At 49.2% G+C, this 22,077-nt stretch overlaps 8 protein-coding genes across 8 annotated transcripts; 4 read left to right on the top strand and 4 right to left on the bottom strand.

Moving 5' to 3' along the window:
* Positions 1-901: 901 nt before the first annotated feature.
* On the bottom strand, positions 902-4,990 carry EJ05DRAFT_499534 (uncharacterized protein; the record flags this gene model as incomplete). The annotated part of the gene is made up of 3 exons (XM_033746859.1): positions 902-2,032; positions 2,084-3,038; positions 4,842-4,990. 3 exons carry the CDS (start codon positions 4,988-4,990, stop codon positions 902-904), a joined length of 2,235 nt encoding a protein of 744 aa, XP_033601560.1.
* Positions 4,991-6,283: 1,293 nt separating this feature from the next.
* EJ05DRAFT_492583 (G2/mitotic-specific cyclin 3) lies at positions 6,284-8,430 on the top strand (the record flags this gene model as incomplete). Its single annotated transcript, XM_033746041.1, has 3 exons — positions 6,284-6,295; positions 6,443-7,585; positions 7,633-8,430. The coding sequence occupies 3 exons, from the start codon at positions 6,284-6,286 to the stop codon at positions 8,428-8,430; spliced, it is 1,953 nt and encodes a 650-aa protein (XP_033601559.1).
* Positions 8,431-9,154: 724 nt separating this feature from the next.
* On the bottom strand, positions 9,155-10,075 carry EJ05DRAFT_499532 (uncharacterized protein; the record flags this gene model as incomplete). The annotated part of the gene is made up of 1 exon (XM_033746858.1): positions 9,155-10,075. The coding sequence occupies one exon, from the start codon at positions 10,073-10,075 to the stop codon at positions 9,155-9,157; it is 921 nt and encodes a 306-aa protein (XP_033601558.1).
* Positions 10,076-10,175: 100 nt separating this feature from the next.
* Positions 10,176-10,625, top strand: EJ05DRAFT_437513 (LSM-domain-containing protein; the record flags this gene model as incomplete). Its single annotated transcript, XM_033741793.1, has 3 exons — positions 10,176-10,301; positions 10,394-10,483; positions 10,548-10,625. 3 exons carry the CDS (start codon positions 10,176-10,178, stop codon positions 10,623-10,625), a joined length of 294 nt encoding a protein of 97 aa, XP_033601557.1.
* A 2,346-nt stretch (positions 10,626-12,971) lies between these two features.
* EJ05DRAFT_475336 (DUF1760-domain-containing protein) lies at positions 12,972-15,287 on the top strand. The gene has a single exon (XM_033743775.1). It carries the CDS (start codon positions 13,138-13,140, stop codon positions 15,139-15,141), a length of 2,004 nt encoding a protein of 667 aa, XP_033601556.1. The 5' UTR covers positions 12,972-13,137; the 3' UTR covers positions 15,142-15,287.
* A 464-nt stretch (positions 15,288-15,751) lies between these two features.
* Positions 15,752-16,625, bottom strand: EJ05DRAFT_333112 (uncharacterized protein). Its single transcript, XM_033740861.1, has 2 exons — positions 16,591-16,625; positions 15,752-16,530 (listed from the first exon to the last, which is right to left on the bottom strand). The coding sequence occupies exon 2, from the start codon at positions 16,242-16,244 to the stop codon at positions 16,023-16,025; it is 222 nt and encodes a 73-aa protein (XP_033601555.1). The 5' UTR covers positions 16,245-16,530; positions 16,591-16,625; the 3' UTR covers positions 15,752-16,022.
* A 1,896-nt stretch (positions 16,626-18,521) lies between these two features.
* On the top strand, positions 18,522-21,206 carry EJ05DRAFT_475334 (dihydroxyacetone kinase). Its single transcript, XM_033743774.1, has 5 exons — positions 18,522-18,820; positions 18,884-19,394; positions 19,456-20,126; positions 20,176-20,966; positions 21,019-21,206. The coding sequence occupies exons 1-4, from the start codon at positions 18,811-18,813 to the stop codon at positions 20,805-20,807; spliced, it is 1,824 nt and encodes a 607-aa protein (XP_033601554.1). The 5' UTR covers positions 18,522-18,810; the 3' UTR covers positions 20,808-20,966; positions 21,019-21,206.
* Positions 21,114-21,687, bottom strand: EJ05DRAFT_499526 (small nuclear ribonucleoprotein Sm D2; the record flags this gene model as incomplete). The annotated part of the gene is made up of 3 exons (XM_033746857.1): positions 21,114-21,414; positions 21,577-21,609; positions 21,668-21,687. 3 exons carry the CDS (start codon positions 21,685-21,687, stop codon positions 21,114-21,116), a joined length of 354 nt encoding a protein of 117 aa, XP_033601553.1.
* Positions 21,688-22,077: the final 390 nt, after the last annotated feature.

Raw genomic sequence — 22,077 nt, 5'->3', positions numbered from 1 at the left:
CTGCTGGCGGTCATTTTCACCCCGCACCGGCGTTTCGGCTGACAAACAGGGATTATCCCTACTGGTACCGCTAGCTCCCGCGATATGGGGCCATGCGCTGTCAGGACCAGAGCCAGGAGTCAGGACCCTTGAAATGAGAATGCAGTGATGGTCGAACCTGTGAGGGAGTGGTCTTGATGTTGACTGGAGACTTCATGTGGCCGCATGAGGTTTCTAGATAGTGAGCATAGGGAAGCCTACACTACAAGGTAACGTGCGCCGAAAGTCGCTACGACATGGTTTCATCGTAATGCAGCGTAAGGACTGGGGTCATGGCGGGGCGCGCATACACCTTTGCCCGCTTCCATCGTGCACCAGGGCCCAATATGCAAGCGACTGACCATGTATCAAAATCTTCTCATTGTCTTCTACATCCTATCCAAGGACTGCAGTTGTAATCTCCAGATGCGCAGACTAACAAGCAAAGGAAAGATTGTACCACTCCAATATAGACAGCTGAGAGGTGCAAGGTAGTTGAGTTACCTAGCGCATAACAGCAGCAGCGCAAGGCGACGAATCAAAGTAGGAAAATATTAGTCGCAAATGTTCCACCAAAACCCTTTTCCATCAATGTTTGTCAGTGTAGCACATCCTCAATCTGATAAAGGATAATCACAAGTCATCATGTCGTAACTCCCATTGCGAGCACAGTAAAAAAATCTCACCCAACATGTACGCCTGAAGCGATAGAACGCATTTGGCGATAGTCCCATACAGATAACAAAGATAAAGGAGATTCGTTCATCGTCGCATTGCAGTTTGGTCCGTGCGTTCGACACCCTATTCTTGAACTCAATAGCACAAGATTTGAAGGACCAGCAAGAGAAATAAGCTGTCATCGGAGAGAAAGCAAGATGACATGCTACCGCTTACGTTTCTTGTCCTTGGATGAGAGCCCGGCGAAGCCTTGCTGTGCCATCTTGAACATCTCATCCGAGGGTTTCTGGCCGTAGGGATATGGTGGCAGTTGCGGCGCCTGTGATGGCGCTTGTTTCTGTGGTTGGATATGAGCATTTGCATGCGGAGACATGGACTCCTCATCATCCTTCTTGATAATGACACCCATGTGTCGTCCATAGCGTCCTTTCTTATTGTTGGTCTCTTCCTCGCTGACACAGTCATCGATACCGAGCCCAGCGTCTTTGCAGCGTCCACATGGACGTTGTCGGTCACAGCCCTTCTTGCTCTTGCGGCATCGCTGGCATCGAGGTTTGCTGGACAAGTCAGTCTCATCCGGGGCAAGTGGTGTGAGAGGCGCAGTGAACCCCAGGGAAGCGTTGGAAGGCTTGCGCGATGAATTGGAAAGAGAGCGAGGGGAAGGAGGGGCTTGTTTGGAGCCATACTCCTTCTTCACACCCTTTCCACCTTGCTGTGGCTTGGATGCTTTGCTTTTGGGATGTTTCGACGTTGATTTTGGGCCTTTACGCCTATCGACTCCCGACATCTCGCTGCTCGCACCCTTGAACGAGACGTCGTCACCGTCCTCACAATCTTCGCCGCTTGTTTCACCGTCGGCTTCGCGTCTTGAATGGCTTCGTGACTTTGCGCTGTGGCGAGGTTGGTCGTCTTGGTAAATATTGAAGTTCGGGGCGCCGATTGGAGCATCTTCCTCCTCTTCGCTGTACTCGTCACCTAGATCTGATGCATTTGCTTTGCCGCTGAACGCATCATCTAGAGTGGAAGTGGATGTACGCCCTTGACCAGGCAATCGCCCAATGTCACTAAGACTGACTAATTGCCAGGCCACGTCCTCGTCTGACATAGCGCTTGCTGTCGTGTGGTCAGGTGTGGGTAGCACTCCACGACGGCGGTTTGGCCCATTGTATTGCAAAGAGCTTCTCTGCGACATAGCTCTCTGAGGAGTAGTATCAGTGTGGGACAAAGCGTAACCGTCATGGGCACTCGACGCTTGTGGAGGAGGACGCCGAACAGGGGACGCAGATGACATTGACTGAGTAGACGGTACCTGCATCGGCTGAAAAAGAGGTAAGTCCTATAAAGGAACGGTTAGACAGAAGATCGTTGATTGCTAGTCAGCGCCTACCTGAGTATCGAACTTTGCCCGTTTCCTTCGGCCTCCGTCAACAATGTTGGCCTCGCTGATATCAGCACTTGCAATCTTCGAGCCAGTACCGTTCGGATCCTCAACGCTGCCGGCAGGAAGGCGCATGATCCATTCGTCTGTGCCTCTGTGCTCAACATATCCTGGTGGGTTACAACCAAAAGATTCGTTTTTGGTGGGCGATACCTGCGGTGTGAATTCAAAGCCGGGTGCAAGTTGAATACCGCTCGATATACGAGACCCAGGTCTAGACAGGGGTTGGTTGGATGCGGGTGGTAGCATCGGAAAGGTTTTGGTTGGGGACTGAAGCGGCGCCTCCGTTTGAAGGTGAGCAGCGTTGTTTGTTTCTTCGGGCTCACCACGAAGAAAGATAGTGCCGCCGTGGCCAAAGTTGTTGTAACTTGGGATGATGTGACACCCAGACTCATCTTCGAAACCCAGACGACCGGTGAAGAGACCAAAGAAGTTCCGCACAGCATCGATGATCGACTGTGTGGTGTCGTGCGCATTGATATTGGTCGACAAAGCCAAACGACTGCGCTCGCCTCCATCAAGGAGGTGTATGAAACGAACATGCTTGGGAGTTTCACTGTTAGCAGAAGATGCGTTGTTCTGCTGAGTAGTGCCACTGCTGAAGGAACTGGACGAGGGAGGGATGTCGAGTTGAGTCAGGCCTGGCAATCGCCTATCGTGATGTATTTCATCCCTCGTGGATGGATACTGCTGCTCGAAACCCGCCTCAGTAGTCGTGGAGTGCCGAGTAGCGTAACGATTCGTGGCACCAAGATTGGCGGCATGAGAACCATTATTTGGCGCACCATTCTCGAGGACTGTTGTAATGTTCATAATTGAATCTTTCTGAATTGTGCCCAGAGCCTGACTATGTGGCCTAGAGGTGTGTCGTGCGGCAGGCTCTTGATCGTTGACAAATGCTCTCCTTCTGAGGTCAGATGGTGGGAGGACGGCGACGAGATTCTATTAAGAGGCTTTGTTTTTTTTGGGGTCGCGAACGGCCCTATATATGAAGTTAGCATATGAAAAGTTCTCAGTGTTCTGGTCAGTGGGATGTGGTTGTTGTCAGCCATCTTTGGTTCTCGGTCCCAAGTAATGTCGCAGGGCGAGTCCCCGGTCGGTCGCAGCAGCGAAGCCCAGCAACACACACAAGAGATAGCAGACCATTTTTGGGAACCCAAAGACGGTCGCATAACATGAACGGATAGTTAAACTTACTAGAAGAAGTCCGATGAAGTCCAGTGCTGTCTGTAGCCTGGTTGTCGTGAGTCCTCAAAGCGCCTTGTCCTTCGCCAGAGGGAAGGAGGGCGAGGAGCTAGGAAAAGACGTTGGCGGATTATAAATAGAAAGTTGCCATGAAGCGCCAGATACAATAGTCGGAGGAGGGAGCGAGACGAGTCTGATGGCGATTGTCGAACGTTGTGAGGTGAGAAGAGTAAGAGTGTCCGGGTGGAGTTGGGAAGAGAACGGTGGATGGTGGGATCAGAGGTTGAAGCGAAGGCTACCCAAGGACCGATCTATCTAAGACTACTCCGGAGCAACTGCGCATAGCCAACATGCAATTTGAGCAGGTTCAAAATCGTGCAGAAGATTCGATTCACTCTTAGACAGAGTAAATGAAGCAAGGAATAATTCTCACGGTTCTATCGGGTCAGACGCTTGTTTCAAGAATGTGAGCCTGCTCAGATTGTAGTCTCAGTCGGTGCAGCAGTCACTGACCTACGATCATCGCACCTGACACATTCCAATATGGGTCGCAACTCTAACAATGCTCCTATTGTACATTCATTTCCAGTCGATAACAGACTTTGAATGTATCAGACAATGTCCTGGCGGCTACGATGAACCAAGAACACAGCTGCCGGAAGCGCCTTGTCGGTCTGGGAAATCGGCGTAGCTGGAGGCATGCCACTCCGAGAGCGATAGTTACCGAGCAAAGCGCCTGCAAGCTGGGCCAATCCAAACGTCAACTAAAGGCATACTAGATCAAGCTTGAAATGCGGCCTTTCTAAACCTATTTCAACCGCCCATCTCGTGAAACTGCTATGAGGGACACCCAATTCCTTGGGTGCTCCAAATTTACATCTGAACCACCTGGACAGATGATAAGATAATTGCCCGCTCAGGAATCTATCACTATGCGCCGTCATGACCTTGTAGCAGCTCTCTACCTATGGTGATAAAGTTCCTGGTGGGATACTCTTCGATAAACGTCATCCCATTCCCGGTCCGGCTCGGTACTCTGCATGCCTGCTCGAGCTGTTCATAGTCTGAGCACCGTGCGGGGAATCAATCTATACGTTGAGTACTATCTGTATCATGCGGTCTCAGAGCACTTAACATCATTCTCCTGCGCAATAGCGATCATCCCATTAAATGCCTTCGCACAGTGGATTGTGTATGGTGGATGCGCAATGGCGAAAGAGAAATAGCGCGTGGGCTGCGTCACACAACCATTATGGGCTTCGGTGCAATCACGACTATCTGCCCAACGCAATGAGGCTGATTTGGCCATCAATACGACGGTATAGGCGTCAAAATGATCTAGAGATAGTCGAGGGCGAGTGGAAAGCGGTCAGGCGCAGCAAGTGGGGGTCGGTGACTGGAATCTCGCCACAGGGAGAAACCACATTTGAGGGCCACACGGCTCGGCGCCAATCTTCAAACCCGTTGGAACAGATGCGCCTGAGTACTACCAATATGGTTCATGTTGTTTTCTCCAACAAACAGTTGTGTTGCCGTGGGCGCGAAGAAAGTCGCAAAACGTGCTGCGGAGACGGTGAGTTTGAGCTGTCTGCGGAGAAAGCTCGTTGATAGGCCAGTTCTGGGCGGCAGTGCCGCGCTGCTCGCCAGCTGGCTATACACCGATATCGACATTTTCGAGGCTTTGAAATATTGTGAGAACTATGAGTGATGACTTTGAGGGTTGGTAAGATGTTGATTGAAGTAATTGTAAGGTCGTTGTCAACACTTCATAATATCACGTGAGGACCTGATCAAGCGCGTATGACAGGGGTATTTATAGACCTACGCGTTGAGGAATTTCGATTTCAAGAAACAACTCCAACTAGGCCTTTGAAAGAACAAATCTCATATGTACATACCTTGTAGTATGGAATACAGTACAAAATATATTTCAAATATATTTAGGACGATGTGCTGGGGTTTCATGTAGCAGTTCGTGGTTTTGACTTAGCAGTGAGAGACGCGCCGATTTATATGACGTAGCTGCTCGCGCTGAGCCTGGTGCTCCGTAGTTGTGCCGACCAAATGATTGGCTCGTGCCTTGTTCCTAGCGCACCACCTCTCTAAATAAGCAGTGTTCTCTGGTAAACACTACCATGGAGCGATGCACGACCATCATTCTACATGAATAAATGCCCTGATAGATGTGTTGTAAAATATACGTCATGACAGCGTAGCACTAAGAGTGGAACACGAGTGCCAATCGATACGTCGAGCTGTGCGCAGTGTGTGTTTGGAAAGACGAGAAGAAGGACTGTTATGGTAATCCATGAAGGTATTTTCACACCCGTTCAATATGGACCTCGGGAGTACGGTGGGCGTCGCTCCCTCCTGTTCACTTGGCGGGCGGTGTCACAACGGAACCTTCCTCATCAGCATAGCCACAAACAGTTATGGCTTTCTAGGTACACATACCTTCTAGTAAGATGATAAACGCAAAAAGCTAGAGGTATTGTCTCTGCGATTTTGTTAATTCTCTCATAATATCATCGTTGTCTAACATAAAGAACTTGAGAGGTTCGAGAGGCGGTCTTGAGTCTAAGCGTTAGAGATTGCCAGGGCTGCCGGATGCCGCGTCGCTGATTGGCTGTTGCTGTCCAAAGCTCAAGCTTGCACCAGCCAAAACACGTAAACACGACCTGCCGAATCTTTCTACTCAGTATACAAACATCACAACCCACCCAACGCCGAACATCACCAGATCTCCCTCATTGTTCCATCTGCAGCAACGCTTTAACTCGAGTAATACTTCTATTGCTCCGGTAACGCTGCTTTCGACGCTTCGCCTGCCGACTGCTACATCCTGTCAATTCCTCCTTTTCCATTGCCAATTACTTGTCGCCAGCTATATTTTCGTTCGCATATGCCATTCCTCTGCCTTTAATAAACAAAGGACAGTATTCCTGTCCCTCCTTCTCAGTCAGCATGGATGCAAAGGTATGTTTGCCCTTCCGCGACAATTGCATTATCCTAGAGTCCTCGTCCTATCGACTCTCGCACGTCTCGTCTTGTCATTGTTTGGTCATCTGGCCCATCGCGACGACACCAACTATAACTCAAGACCTGCACTGACATATATGATAGCCTCAAAGACCACTGCGAATCCTGAAGATCCGCGACGAGAACCTCCCTCCTCAACTACCCTCTGGAAAGACCATCCACCATAGGAACAAGTCAACTCCAGCATTATCAACACTCATGCAGGCCGGTGCTCTCAAGCCTACCGCCAAACGGACTGCTTTCGCAGATGTAAGCAATACAACAAAAAATCCAGCAATAAGAGATGACATCGTCGTTGGCGGAAAGAAAGGTAGCGAAGTCCCCAAGGACCCGACGGACATCTCAATTGCTGAGTTGACCAAACCCCCGGCCATACTAAGGCCAGCTCAAAGACCACTGCAACACGCGGGAATTAAGGCTCATGGTCATACTTCGACATTACCAGTCGTCGCTCCGCTAAAAGTCGCGCCAAGAGAGACTATCACGCAGGATCAGCCGGCTGCGTCGCGTCGACTGGTTGGCAAGAAGAGTACGGCAGTCTTCCGAGAGACATATTCGCAAGAATATACGGCCATTTCAGATCCAGAACCCGCTAAGGTAGTTCCGGTTCCGAGCAACGGCGCATCGTTACATCAATCTCTGAATGCTCGTCGTGAAGCTCACTTGGATGCGCTAATACAGACGGCTGCTGAAGATGCTGTCAAGCGCCCGACAAGACTGGAAGCGCGCTCAGTGCCCGCTGTCGAGGCTGTTCTCAGAGCAGAGAAGGAGTTCGTCGAGCCGCGCCCGTACGAATCTGCAGACGCATACGACACTGAGCCAGCACCCATTCCTGCGGAGGAAAGAAATCTCTATCTCGCGTCCCTAGAAGATCAAGCTCTAGTGTATGAACAACAACGTGACGAGGAAATTGCAAAAAATGCAACTGCACCAGCCTCTGAATTGATTGAATACTGGGACGCCGAAGAGGAGGAAGAGGAAGAGTTCTACGACGCAGAAGGTTACACTACAGCACGCTCCTTGCGCTCCAGGGGTGACAATACCACTCAGGGTGTCACTATTGTCCTCGTACCGGTCGTAACCCAGAAGGTCGAAAGAGAACTTGCCATTGCTAGACTCCAGGTTGAGTCGACACGTTCGATTGAAGATGTTGAAGACGAACAGTATGACACATCCATGGTCGCTGAATACGGAGAAGAGATTTTCGACTACATGAGAGATCTTGAGGTTAGTAGACATTAATTGTCTGAAGGATATGTACTCATTATTTATAGGAACGCATGCGACCAAACCCATACTACATGGACGCCCAAGCAGAGATCCAATGGTCCATGAGGTCTGTACTCATGGATTGGCTTGTCCAAGTCCATCATAGGTTTACGTTGCTCCCTGAGACTCTATTCCTCTCAGTTAACTACGTCGATCGCTTCCTTTCCTGCAAGGTTGTCTCTCTTGGCAAGCTTCAACTCGTTGGTGCGACAGCCATATTCGTCGCAGCCAAATACGAAGAGATCAATTGCCCTTCCGTGCAGGAGATAGTCTACATGGTCGATGGCGGATACAACGTCGAGGAGATTCTGAAAGCAGAACGCTTTATGCTTAGCATGCTTCAGTTCGAGCTCGGCTGGCCCGGTCCTATGAGCTTCCTTCGTCGCATTAGCAAAGCTGATGATTACGACCTCGAGACACGTACTCTTGCCAAATACTTCCTAGAAGTTACTATCATGGACGAACGCTTCGTTGGGTGCCCACCTAGCTTCACCGCTGCCGGTGCGCACTGTCTTGCGAGGTACATGCTCGGCAAGGGAGATTGGTCTCTTCACCACATCCATTATTCAGGCTACACCCTGAATCAGCTACGACACCTGGTCAACACCATTCTTGAATGTTGCGAAGATCCACGAAAACACCATCAAGCTGTGTTTGATAAGTACGCCGACAAAAAATATAGGTCTGCTTCCATCTACGTAGAGACGGAGCTCAGGCGTGGATGGTGCATGCCGCAGCCTATCAAGTCGAGGAACAGCATTGTAGATGGCTTGACTCACAAGATTCGCAACCGTCAGTCATGAGTGTCTCCCAAATATGCGAGGAAAAGAAGAAGTACATTTCTGTAATGCCTTGGAACGTCTGCACAGCATAGCCTTGCATTGCATTGCATCGCCTCGCATTGATGTCTTGGAGAGCAAAAAAATATACCACCACTGGATTTCACAAGTGTGTAGAGAGCATAGGCGTTGCCGGCGTATCACGATTCTCATTGTTCGGAGTTAGGCTTGCTGCAATTCGGTTTTACAACGTGGAGACTTCTCACCCGGGCGCTGGTGACGTTCATATATCCCCCGGACTAATACTTATTGGCATCCTCTCGATACACCACACACACTCACTCTTGATGTCTTTCGGCCCAGGCTGATTTGGGTGAATTCATTCCTTTTTCTTCTGTAGATAGATCTCTCGTGTGCCCTGAAGATCGAGTGTGATCGGTGGATTGGGGATGCTCTGTGTTAGATGGGGTCTTTTATTATATTGATGACGAGACGATGGGATGAATATATTAACTCGGCTCGATTCTCTCATCAACTTACATCTGTTCATCGTGCATTGATGGTCAATGTCGTTTTTGACTGCTCATACAGGAACGGCTTCTGGACATACTCTACTCACCACAATTGGGTAACACATGATCCTTTTATTGACCCGAAGTCAAGCATTTTTTCAACAGAACGTGTACAACGTTGCACAAAGTTCAGGAATCTACGTCACATGTCTGCCCCTTTCCCGCATGATCAGACACTAAATCGCGAATAGGCTGCCATCAGAATCCACGGTTGAACGAGTGAGGGCTCCGTTATCGAAGCTTCTTGCAGAGTGATATGTAAATTTTGGACAGGACTGCATAGGTCCTGTGTAGTGTCTTCGCACAACGTTACGATGCCCCGTAGGCTCAACTGAGGCAGCGGTGCCAATTCGGATCTTTCGCACTATAGGTATTGTCTGTGGATTCGTCACTACGAGGTCGTCTCTGTGTTGGTCATGTTTTGCGGAGGTTGCTGTTGAAGAACGATCTGGAGTGATTCCTCGAGGTTTGCGCGATGAAGTTATGGATTGGATTCGCTGTGTCAATCGCTTTTCCATAGGCCTCCTCTGGCTTCTACTAGTTTTAGGAAACACGCTCAGTCTGAGAATTCCGTGTTTCTTCTCCTGGGTATCTGAGCTCTGGTCGTCTGCAGAGTTTGGGAACAGTAGAACCGTTTCGTCTATAATATCCTTTTGGGAACTTCTTCTCAGTTTGAGAGGCAGTGGCATAGAGTGCTTAGGAAGGTTGAACGCAGAGTCTGGAGTCGATCCATACTTTCGAATCGGTACAACTGTCTCTAAATGTGTGTACACTCTTGAGATTCTGACAGGTTCCGCCTTCAGTTCTGTCCCTTTCGCTGTCTCTTCCCGGAACCTTGGCCTCAGTACGGCCTTAGTGATCGCCTCCGCCGCTCTCTTCGCATATGGACGCATCAATGAGTTGGGACCCCAAGGGCCCCACGCTCTTATCAAAAGTGTATCTAGGGAGGTGTATACGTCTTGACGGCCAACAGATGCGATGCAGACCGTGTTGGTAAGTTTCAGATGAGGGCTTTGACTCCTTTTTGGGTTCCTGTTTGCACGTGCCACATTTGTAGGACTTCCATCCACCGGCCAAACCTCGGGATCATGATACATAACAGCGACCCTTCATACAGCTTCCTCCTCCCACTGCGCTAAACTTTTTGACTTAACCAGCCTCACGTTACGCTCTAGACTTCATCAGACGTCTCCCACAATGTCCGAATCTCCAGCCGATACCAGCGGCGCCCCTCCTGAACCCCTCGACCTCGTGCGCCTTTGCCTGGACGAGATCGTCTTCGTCAAGATGCGCGGTGACCGCGAGCTTAAAGGCCGGCTGCACGTACGCGACTCGCACTCCCCCTTGTCTTCCTGCCTTCCTGCCCCTGTCGGAGGCTTCCTTCATCCCTCCCGTTCTCAGCTGACCCAGCTTAGGCCTACGACCAGCATTGCAACCTTGTTCTCGGCGATGTCGAAGAAACAATCTATTTCCCCGAAGAAGCTGAAGAAGAGGACTCGGGAGAAGTGCGGGTATATAAAGCCCTATATTAAAACCGCCGTCAGGATTAGACTAATGGGGATACCACAGACGGTGAAGAAGCAATCTGAAATGCTGTTCGTGCGAGGCGATTCGGTTGTACTGATTGCACCCGAGACTGGCTCCTGAGCGACACAAAGGGTGTATCGCCACTTGACATTGTGTATGGGCGCACAAAACGGATTGAAATGATGCGTATGTGACTTTGAGGTGTTGTATACCACGTATTTGAGACACAGGGATGGATGAGAACGACGCAAAACCGAGGCAGGCCCGATGGCATCGTATTGAGCCAGAGATCTTGTGACGGAGCCTGCATGTGAAAGGGCAAAGAGAAGGGAGCGCTCTCAGGTCCAGTGCATGGGATAGCGATATGTAAACATATTTCTAGTAGCTGTAGTAGCTGCCTAGGAGTATGGGAGCTAATGCGATCAAGAAAAAGTCGCGGAAATACTAGACCCATACATCCAGCCTGACCTTAAGTTTACTCATAGAAGCCTCGCGAGTGGTCATGTGGCAGTGTGGCACCCGCTTGAAGGTGAGGACTCTTTAATATCGGCCTGGCAGAGGGCTTTCGTTCGTTGCCGAAGCACAGCGAGTCTCATCTTGGGCTACGGTAGTTGATATGGATATGACTGGTGTTCAGCGCCACGCTTTGCACTGTGTATATACTGATGTCTTGACAACGATAATACGGCCTAGATGATAACCATCAGGCGTACATCTTGACCCATATCTTGGACATATGATACAACAAGTGCGCGAGTCGACCTTCGCATTCACACGTGGCAATGTTGTCAGTATGGGAATTGGTCTACATAGACATAGATGAAGAGACATGCATGTCTACCAGCATTTGTTGAGACTTGTTCTTCAAGAGATATATATTGTTGGGTTAATCCATACCTACTGCTCGTCCTGTCCACCAAAGGGATGTGTCGAGCCGATGATAGGGCCAAAAGGGTGTGGCGAAATAGGTGCCTCTTCAAAAAAATATATAGCTCTTGATATGCTATGAACCAGCTGTTAGTTTCCGGAATAGTATAGTGAAAGGCGGCTATCAATAACGTGAGGCTATTGTTGTAGTGAAATGAGTATCGACATTGTGCGACTCTTTGGATAGACTGCGGATGTAGGAGAAATTGAGCTTAAAGAGTTCAAGTAGGAAACGGGCGATTTACTCGTAGATAAATTGAATATTTGCATCGTCGATGTCTTCTCGGAGTATTCTAGACTGTTAGTCGTTCTAATCGCAAAGAATATGAATCAGCGAGGCTAACACCTTTAATAGAGGGAGTAATAATAAAAGGCCTAAGTCCAAGCTCGTTTTCCGTGGCCAGTCCCCAAGCTTTTACTTTAGGCATCCATAGGTATATTAGTATACTAGCGAATGACTTTCATTGTCGTAACTTCAATTTCAACTTTATCGTTAGGATTTTTCACTTTCTTATTAATGGGGAATCGCGCTATCTAGGCTTCTCCATCTATAAGTCTAATTAGACGAACCACGCTTCTCGTCGGTGATAAGCTCATTCGCTAGGCAACAAGACAGGCGAGATTGATGAAAACTCGACGCCCAGCTCGTCAATTGTTCTCCCCGGCATTCTTGGGATCTGTGAAAGGAATTGATAGCTTTGTTCAAATTTTCAAGTTCGGCGCAGCTACCCCAGTTCATGGTCCGGCGAGCTTGAGATGCGAGCCAGATTGTCAGCGTAGACCATCAACTCAAAGGAGTCGAATTGAATTGACGCGCCGCTAAATCTTGAATAGGAGTGATGACAGATGGGAAGAAAGAAGTCAAACAGAATAAGTTTCGTTAGGGTGGAATTTCGGTGCTACAATCATGGGAGTGGCGCTTCGTAAATCAGCAGCTTAGAAAGAGCCGGGGCAGTCAGTTAAGGGCGATGAGAGATGATAGTAGAAACTTTCGTAGAATGAAACATGACAAAGTTAATTATCTTATCTAAGGATCACATAGGTAGATGGCTCAGGCTGAAGAAGCTCTATATAAGTAGATTAAAATACTAGAGATTATATATCTTACTCTCTCTCTTTTTAACTTTACAAGCTTCTATAGATAATTGACTATTAGTAAAACTTTAGAATTTAGAGAAGAAGATAAAAAATTATATATATAAATTCTCTCTATACGACTTGAGCCGTGGACCACCACGTGACTCCGCACGTGTGCCTCTGCAGCATGGTATAGTGGGTGAAGCGCAGCCATTACGCAGATGTTAATAGATTACAACTATAAGCCTAATAAGTATATAGATAGATATTTAAGAGTAATCATCTCACATGAATACTACTACCAGTATACAGAATTACAATGAAGAAACTCAATTCTTATGGAAAACAGAGGTGTTGCGCATTGACTCGCATTGCCAAGAGTTGTGCTAAAAAAGTCACAATCAGATGACGCCTCTCTTCACCCCACCTCTTGAATGCATCCATGATATAACATAACTCTATCGCTGACAGGGATCGAGATCGAGATCGAAGCTTGTTGTGTATGCTTTATCTCCTCCAGACTCATCTACTCATCTTTATCCAACTTTAGTCGAACACCCCAGCACTCGTTACCTGCATCCTTGTTGTCGCCCACAAAAACGTTCGCTTTTGCCTGTTGCCACAGACAATGGCTGAGCAACAACATCCATTGCGCGTGGCGCTGCCCAAATCAGGTGCTTCAGTTGACGAATACAATGACTACCTCGTTAGAGTCGAGCCTCATCTGACTAAGGAAAATCTGCCAATACTCCATGATATTCTGCAGGATACAGAGGTCACCATAGGAACAGGTTGGGATCTTGTTCGCTTTCTACTCCCTCTCTTGCCAGAGTCTGAATCTTGTCTGCAAGATATTGCGCGCCTGGGTAATCCTAGGGAGGTCATATTGAAAGTCGCAGAGGCTCTGAGGCAACAAGACTTGGAATACGATGCTCTTGAAGCAGACGGTGAGGATTATGACACTATAACAAGCAACGCGGGACCGTCAGGTGCCCCGCAAACGAATCAGACGCCTCCGCTAGCTGTCCTACAATTTCAAAGTCTGCTTTCTATGTTGACAATACTTCACCCCCGACTGAAGACCAGAAATCCTAGCGGCTTCCTCGCAATGAGTCTTCCAGCAGTCTTAACCAGCTATTCGAAAGCATCGTCACATTTCGGAGAACTTACAGGATCTGTCATCACTTTGATCAAGACCCTATTTGGATCAAAACGCCCGCATTTGCCCCCTCGCAAAAGCAGTAGTCATGTACCCACCGTCACAGTCATTGGTGTTGCCACAGACCCAGAAGCTGAAGCAGGTAGTGAAGCACCGGGAGCAGAAGAGTCGAAAGTGGTCACCCGGCTGCTTCAAGGGTTTTTAACACATGTATTAGAAGAATACATGCTACATCTACGATCAAACGACGATGTCCCTGGACTAGCATGGTCAAGTCGAACGCATGAAAAGTTCAGCCCAGGAATGTCAATACCTGGAAAGCCGACCTTCAAAGACCGTTTTGAGAAAGACGAACACTTACAGAATAGAATTCTGGTTGTGTCTCAAGTTGTTGCTTTAGGTCGAGAACTCGGAATTGACTCCCAAGAGCTCTACTCAAATGTCATAAATCCTGCTGATGAACCCACCGGTGAGCCATTTGCACAAGACGAGACACCTGCTTCAGCAGAAGACATCTCGTTCTCCAGAGTCGGCTCACTATTCCTCTTTACTGCTCGCACTGTAGCCCTGAAACTATACGACAATGCTTCCGGTGACATCGGAATCTCCATCTTCCCTGAGCACGACTCTATAGTCAAGAATTTTCTCAATACAACTGAACCCGTTATGCTTGGTACCGAGAACGAAGCTCTTATAGATGCAATATTAGTCCTCGGCATCATAGCTCTAGAAGACAACGACTTTGGGGAACCTGAAAACGATGAGCAATTCACTGGATATTTGCAGCTAATTTCCCTTCTTTCCGCAAACACCTCATCTCCAACGCTGCGTTATCACGCACATATGCTCACATCAACGGTGTTACGCTCCTATCCTGACGAGTTCGTTCGTCTGACATTTATTCGCGACACGCTCGAGCACTGCCCGTATGAGAACCTCAAAGTGTCTGCGGTGGGCTGGCTGAAAGGCGAAACGCTGGAAGCGAATACATCTACTCTGGGAAACTTCAATGGCCTCGGAATATCACATACGTCGACCACAGCATTATCGGCTAAGGAAGAGACGTCCATTTTCGCTACGCCTATTGCGCTATCTACTGCAGGTCCGTTCCTGTTCCCAGACCTGACCCACGACCTCGGCTTGCCGACGCTGAGTGAGTCGTACACAAAGTTTAAGGCCGAGATATCGTTCTACCTAGCGGTTCTCAATTTCTATTATCTGTTATTGAGTGCAAAGCCGCTGCATGCGATTCTGAATATTGCGGGACTGCATGAGGACCAAGATATTGGACGCCGCTTCTTAGGCCCACTGACGGAGGCTAGTAATCATTTCAGAGAAGGACTTCAAGAAGGAGGTGAGCTACGAGAATGGGAAGGAAACGAAGGGTGTGAGCATGGGCTGTTTGAAATAAGGCTGTTGGACGATGTCCTGGATAGAATACAGAATGGCGTGGCAGCATTGACTAAGGAGTGAACGTGTGGTCTGTGCGAATACTGCATATTCAACTTTCACCATCGATACCTTTATAGAATATACAGTAGTCCCGAAATGCGCCTACTTGCTCGCAATCTCGGCGTTTACACGCTGCATACAACAAAGCTTGCGGCCAGCGAACATACACGCGTACGTACCCAATAGCTCATATTTACGAAAATTCAGTGCCTCTCCGCACACGACAGGACCATCTCTCATATAGTTTTCCCTCTAGCCATGGCTCGGCACCAAAAATAGCGATTGATGAATCCCGCCATTCCGGCCCCCTTGTGCATACTTCCCAAAGCGGTAAAGACCCGCATTGCAGACCAATGAGCTGCTTCGTACCACCGGTGCAATTACGAACACTACAGGCCTTACCAACGCCAGAAAATCCCGGAATACCGACCGGCGTTGTGACGGTCAATGCTATTGTGGAGGAACCGGTATTACTATGTAGATATTCCGAATGCTTGTTTTGTGGCTCTTATAAGCCATTCAGCTTCAATGTCGAGTCGTGTGAACTGTGAGCATACCGACTCGAGGTTTCACAGTCCCTGTCTCCCTAGAATTAATATCACGCGACATCCTCTAAGACGTTTAGTACTCACTTCACATCTCATAATCATAATTGATATCCATCGGGAGTCCTCTCCATTCTGACCATTTGCCACACCCAAGACGGCAACAATGAACCGCTCACGCACTCAAGTCCAACCCATCCCAACCCGTATCGACACGCGGAAACCTTCTTGGATCTCATCTTTTACCAGCAGTGAATCTTCGTCCTTGCACCAGCGCCATCAGTCCATCGCCACGGTTCAGACAGTATCGTCCGTAAGCAGCACCAGTGCGAAAACTCCCACAACCCCAGGCTTTGACTACATCCGTACACCTTCGTCTCGACGCCCCCCGCTCTTTTCCTGGGGCTCATCAACGAAAAGCAGTCGAGACAGTACACTACGACGACCCTCATTCTTTTCATCTAATTCTCGTAAGGGGTCGATGGCGTCGACAACTACTTCCCCAGGGTCAAGCGGGCAGTCACGTCGGCCGAGTATCTTCAGCAGGAAGAGTAAGATAACCACTGAAGTTCCTACCATGCCGGATATCGATACAGTTCAGAGGGTCGATGAAGAACTAAGTGACACTGCGAGCGTGGACACGCACTATGAGAGAGGTGCGATGAGGGACTTTTGGGGGATGTGTGCGAGTACGATGGACATCGGATTAGGGACGAGGGAGAGAGAAGGAAGGGGGATGGCAATGTTTTGAGATTGGGAGGATCGTCTGGTTCGATGCTGGTCTTCACTCCCGAGAATTATGATTAATACTGCTTAAGCTGCGAGTCATGTCATGTTGGAGTTGGGTTCGATTGTAGCGGTGTCTCTAGGTTTCGTATTAGCGAACCCATGCATAGTTTCTCTAACAAATTCAGTCATATCTTACATGATCTTAAGGCCCACCTGTTGAATGTACCGCACTTCTCCCCAGCCGGGGCAGGCAAATAGTCGTGGATGTGCATAGTTGTGATCTCAGAAAATAAACTGCTGGTGTGCGTCCACAAGCTCCTTCATTGTGGTCAGTGAGCTCCGTTGGGTTCTACCTTCAGCAAAATACTGGTTTGCGAATACGTCTTGAAGGCAGACGCAGACCACGCGGAATTTGAGAAGGCTTGCTTAAACAAATATCTGGACTGCTTGATTCAAATAACAACGTGGCTTATGATCCCAATACAATTGATTAAGGTTAGCAAGTTGAAGTCATGATGGTCGCTGCTCGTTATAGCATCCCTTCCATCTCACGGCCTTAAACTACCCAGCGCGGCGCGGTGTACGAAGCTCCTTCTGATGATTGAATCGACGCAACTTCCACTCTCAGGATTGCACACACTTATAAGACCTTCGATCGGTCCTTTTCTTCTTATTCTCTTTCATCACAGGATTCATCATCTCATTCAGAGTATCGTTCATCCATCATCCATTCTCCATCAATCCATAAGCATCTTTCATCACTCAATCACACCTCTCATCACTCAACATGGTCTCTCGATATCTCTCGGCCTTCGCCGTAATCAATGCCATGTTTGCTCAGCAGGCAGCGACTCAGAATGTGACCGTGTGGGTTACTGAGCAGCCAACTGTTTTCGTGACAGTGAGCTTGACCAGCCTTCCCACAATCCCAACGTATGTCTTCACCTCGTCTCAAAGGCTTCGATTATTGAAGCTGATCATGATTCAATAGTGTGGCTCCTCGTCAGGTCGTTGGCACCTCAAATTCGACCGACAAAGAGATCCGTCCTCCGGTGCATATGCCTTTCCATCGCAATATCCCGTCTTGGGCAGTCAAGATGAACAACACTATCGCTAGGGCTGAGGCACCCTTCGATAACTCGACCACCAGTGCAGCAGCTGGTATTCTTGCTGCCAGGCAAGCTTCATCGTCCGCTCAAGTCGTTGGCCTTCCTGTCACCTTCAGTACAGTGATGAACACGACTATCTCGGTTCCCGTTCTCGTGTCCACTTCGATAGTCAATACAACTATCCAGGTTCTCGCTACGCCTATGGCTCGTCAACATGAGCTTCACGGCTATGGCTATGGCTCAAGCCCAGTGGAAGTACCAACTTACTACTCTCCAGTGGTCCCCACTGAATCCTCATATATCCCACCTGCTCCAGAGGTTTCGACTTACTTCCCACCTGCTCCTTCAGAGACCCCGTCTTATCTTCCACCTGCTGTCCCAGAGGTCTCGACCTACTACCCACCTGCTGTTCCAGAGATCTCGACTTATGCCCCGCCTGTCCCAGCGATGTCGACCGTCATTTACGATGTTCCCACAGAGACGCCCACCACCGTCCTACAGGTTCCATACTACGGACCAGTAGTCCCCACATATGTCCCAGAAGCTCCAACCTGCTTCGACTGCCCGCCAGCGCCCACCTACATTGCTTCGAGTGAGGTGCCTCACCCAAGTTATGTTCAGCTGGATACACCTGAATACACTCCGCTGCTTTACTATCCAACGGATGCTGGCTTCAGAGCCACACTTGACTCTGGCTTTGCTTTGACGTTGGCCATGGCGATGCTGCTCTTTGTCCTACCTTGAGCTTTCAGGTCGATCGATGTCTTTCTTGTTTGGACTTCTTCCTGTACACACATTGTTGTTACCGAGCGATCAAAAAGGCGTCGGTTGTTGTGTCTTGCAGTTTTGTTGTATGGGATTGCTCATAGCGTTTACGAAGTCATGACATGGTGGTGTATCGGGTTTTCATGTTGTTCAGGCGTCATATTGAGGCATCAAGGCAGCCAGGCATACAACCACTTGGTAGCCTAGGTACTTACGAATGTTACAATTCTTTTGCTCTGGTCTGCTCTACAAACTGCCTTTGAGGGCTGTAACAGCGTCTGCGACGCGCCCATTTTCGATGCACAACCATTATAAGATCTCTTGCGGATAAAGGCATCCTTCTAGCACAGTGAGTGGGCGACCTAGGCAAATGAATGACCCCTCACGCATGATTCAGATGCAGATGCGGGGTCCTGTCTTGCTTGCTGTATTCTGCAATTGTGCATAAGAGCTTAAGGTCTGGTACAGTGTTCCTGTTCATACTTCATGTGGCCATATAGGCTTAGGCTTCATCCTATATCTGTAACATCACGATTCTGAGAATGTCGTCCAGTAAGTGCAAGCTACTGCATCTAAGCTACTACACACTATCGCACTTGAGCTTACCCATCACAGCAAAGCATTTCCTCAACGAGCCAGCAAAGCTTGTAGAGAGCGCCCTTCGCGCCATCGCCCGCGCCAACCCACATGTCGCCCACGATAGTACCAACGGCATCATCTATCAACGGCCATATCCCACCTCCAGCAAGCCACTTGTCTCCCTCATCTCAGGGGGCGGCTCCGGCCATGAGCCCTCGTTCGCGGGCTTCGTTGGGCCCTCGCTTCTGACCGCCTCGGTCGCAGGCTCTATCTTCGCCTCACCCAATGCGGATGCTGTGCGCAAATGCATCCTCGGGAGAATCGAAAGGAGCGCGGGCGTGCTTGTCATAGTGATGAACTACACAGGCGACGTGCTAAATTTCGGGCGTGCGGAGCAGGAGGCGAGGAAGGAAGGCGTGAGGACTGAGATGGTTGTGGTAGGAGATGATGTGGGCGTTGGGAGGGAGAAAGGTGGGAAGGTTGGCAGGAGGGGCATTGCGGGGACGTGTTTGGTTGTTAAGTGTGCCGGGGCGGTAGCGGGGATGGGGTGAGTTTTCCTGCTGATGGCTGACAAGTAGAGAGAGAGAATCTGTGCTGACGAAGTATAGCGCGAGCTTAGAGGACACATACGCTGTTGCGAAGCGCGTTGCAGAGAATATCATCTCGATTGGCGCGTCACTATCACACGTGCATGTCCCTGGACGCGATGATGCAGAAGAAGATTCTAAGGATGCGGAGGTGCATGTTGAGATTGGGATGGGGATCCACAATGAGGAGGGCTCGGAGACGTGGGCTATGGGCGATGCGTTGGAACAACCAAAGTCAGAGCGTCATCTGCAAGGCCTTCCGGGGTTGATCGGGCGTATGCTTGATCATTTGTTGAGTAAAGATACGGATCGGAACTTCTTGGATATTACAAAGGATGATAAAGTTGTGCTGTTTATCAACAATCTAGGTGGTGTGAGCGTTCTTGAGTTGGGCGGCATCACAGATGAGGTCTGTCAGCAGCTGGACACGACGTGGGACATTCGACCAGTACGAGTCATCACAGGGACGTTCATGACAAGCCTGAATGGGCTGGGCTTCAGCATTACGCTACTGCGGGTGCAGGAAACAGGGCTTGGAGAAGGCAAGGAGATGTTGGACCTTCTGGATGTACCAGTCGAGGCAGCAGGATGGTCCAGTGGAGTACGCAGTAGAATATGGGATGAAAGACCGCAAGCCGTCTTTGATCAGGATCCGGACGAGGACGATGATTTGCAACCGAGCAATTTCACAAGTAGGTTCTTACGATACTTCTGCCTAGCTAGAATGCTAAACAGATTCAGCCGATCCGACGCTTGTTCGTAAAGCGCTCACGAGTGCACTGAATCGACTCAAAGCTGCGGAGCATGACATTACCAATTACGACACTATCGTCGGCGACGGAGATTGCGGCCATGTCTTATCGTTCGGTGCATCTAAAGTACTGGAAAAGGTCGAGAAAGCGAAGAAGGACAAGTTATCGGACCCATATCTGTTGCTCTCGTTGGTCATTGAGGGAGTGAAGAAAATCGATGGAACCTCGGGTGCATTGTATACGATCTATCTTAATGCCGCAGCGGCAGCGCTATTGGAACTCTCTGCAAGTGAGAAGGTATCACGTTCGATCGAACCCAGAGACTGGGCGGCGGTGCTAGCGGGAGCATCGAAAACGCTAGAAAAATATACACCAGCTCGGCCAGGTGACAGGACTTTGATAGATGCGCTATGGCCTTTCGTCGAGGAGATGAAGAGCAGTGGCAATGTGACAAATGCAGCAGAAAAGGCCAGGGAGGGTGCCGCGAGAACCAAGGGCATGAAGGCAAGTTTAGGCAGAACTGTCTATGTCGGAGGCGATGGTGTCCAGCATGTGCCTGACCCGGGTGCGCACGGATTGGCTGAGTTTTTCGAAGGACTAGCCGACGGTATGGCGCAGTGAAGAAAATCGGTGCTTGAGATGAATGGCGTACCTTCGATCAGGGTTGCAGATATATCGATGATTCAAAGGACCGGAACCAACAGTGAATAGGAAAGCTCTCGAACAGGCGCGATCGTGAGGCCTCGCGAATGAAAAAGACAAGGTGAGTCTGCGCAGTGACTTTGAACGATATATTCAGCCTCATAGTACTATCTTTGTGTGGAAAACGTACCGGTCGGTCTACCCCCACTGATTTCCTGTTGACACCCATACACTGTGTTGGACTATCGTGACCTACGATGCCAATCCCCGTCAAGCCGAAGACCACTAACTCAACAACACCAAGATGACGCTGTCGCCGCGCAGAAACATTTTGCTGACGAAGCGGTCCTTGTTCACTGGTCTACCCTTCTTTCCCTGTGCATTGCGCGGCGTCTCTGTCCACATTTCTTTCACATTTTCAAGTACCATATTACAGTGACGATCAAAAGCCTTGACACGTGCGAGGAGCTTGCGATTGTTGCGGCATGATATTAGGACCTGGGTGTGTGATCGGACGGCGGTTTGGAGGATGGACAGCGGACCGGAGGTAAATTCATGTTCTTCGAGCGCAGAAATCTCATACTCCCTATTAGAAACATTAGTATATATTGCCATAGGTATGTGTCTGCGCTTGAAAAGACGGCGTTGGGTCGCATTGTTTGATGACGTGGATGCTCGGAGCATAATGAGATATTCGTCGTCGTGCGTCAAGTTGTGTATCACAAGCAAGCGACCGGGTTATACGTACGTGAGCTCAGCGCGGGGCTTGTTCATGAGTTCTCTGGTGCCTCTTATTAGCGCTGAAAGATAGGACAAAGCAAAAACAGGGTATGACAGACTGAATCTTAGGATCGGCCATGGCGGACGGTGGTGGGAGGTATAGTGTTCGTAGAAGGCCAGTCGGAAGTGCTTGTAAGGTGGTTGATACCGGGTGGGCGTAAGTGTATGACTCAGAGGCTTGAGCAGAAGTCCCAGGGCGGCTTGACTGTCGTGGAAAAGTATAAAGGTTCGACAAGGTACGGCGCTGTTGCGAAAGCGCTGTTGTGTGTTCTTCGAATTCGAAGCTTTGCTGTTGATTTCGGCCGATATTCGGGCCATACGATCTGTAGTTGGTTACTAAGAAGAGTTGTTAGCGTGTAATTCCCCTAGCGCGGACGCTATTCCTCGTTAAATCTAGCTCCCTAATAACGCGGACCGACCTTTGAAGCGTCACGGTGTAAGTACAACTACAACAAACAACATCTTCAAT

This window comes from Pseudovirgaria hyperparasitica (assembly GCF_010093815.1).
Source record: "Pseudovirgaria hyperparasitica strain CBS 121739 unplaced genomic scaffold EJ05scaffold_6, whole genome shotgun sequence".
NCBI classification, from domain to species: Eukaryota; Fungi; Ascomycota; class Dothideomycetes; order Acrospermales; family Acrospermaceae; genus Pseudovirgaria; species Pseudovirgaria hyperparasitica.
Note: the sequence above shows the minus strand (reverse complement) of the source record. Positions and strands in the feature narration are given on the sequence as shown.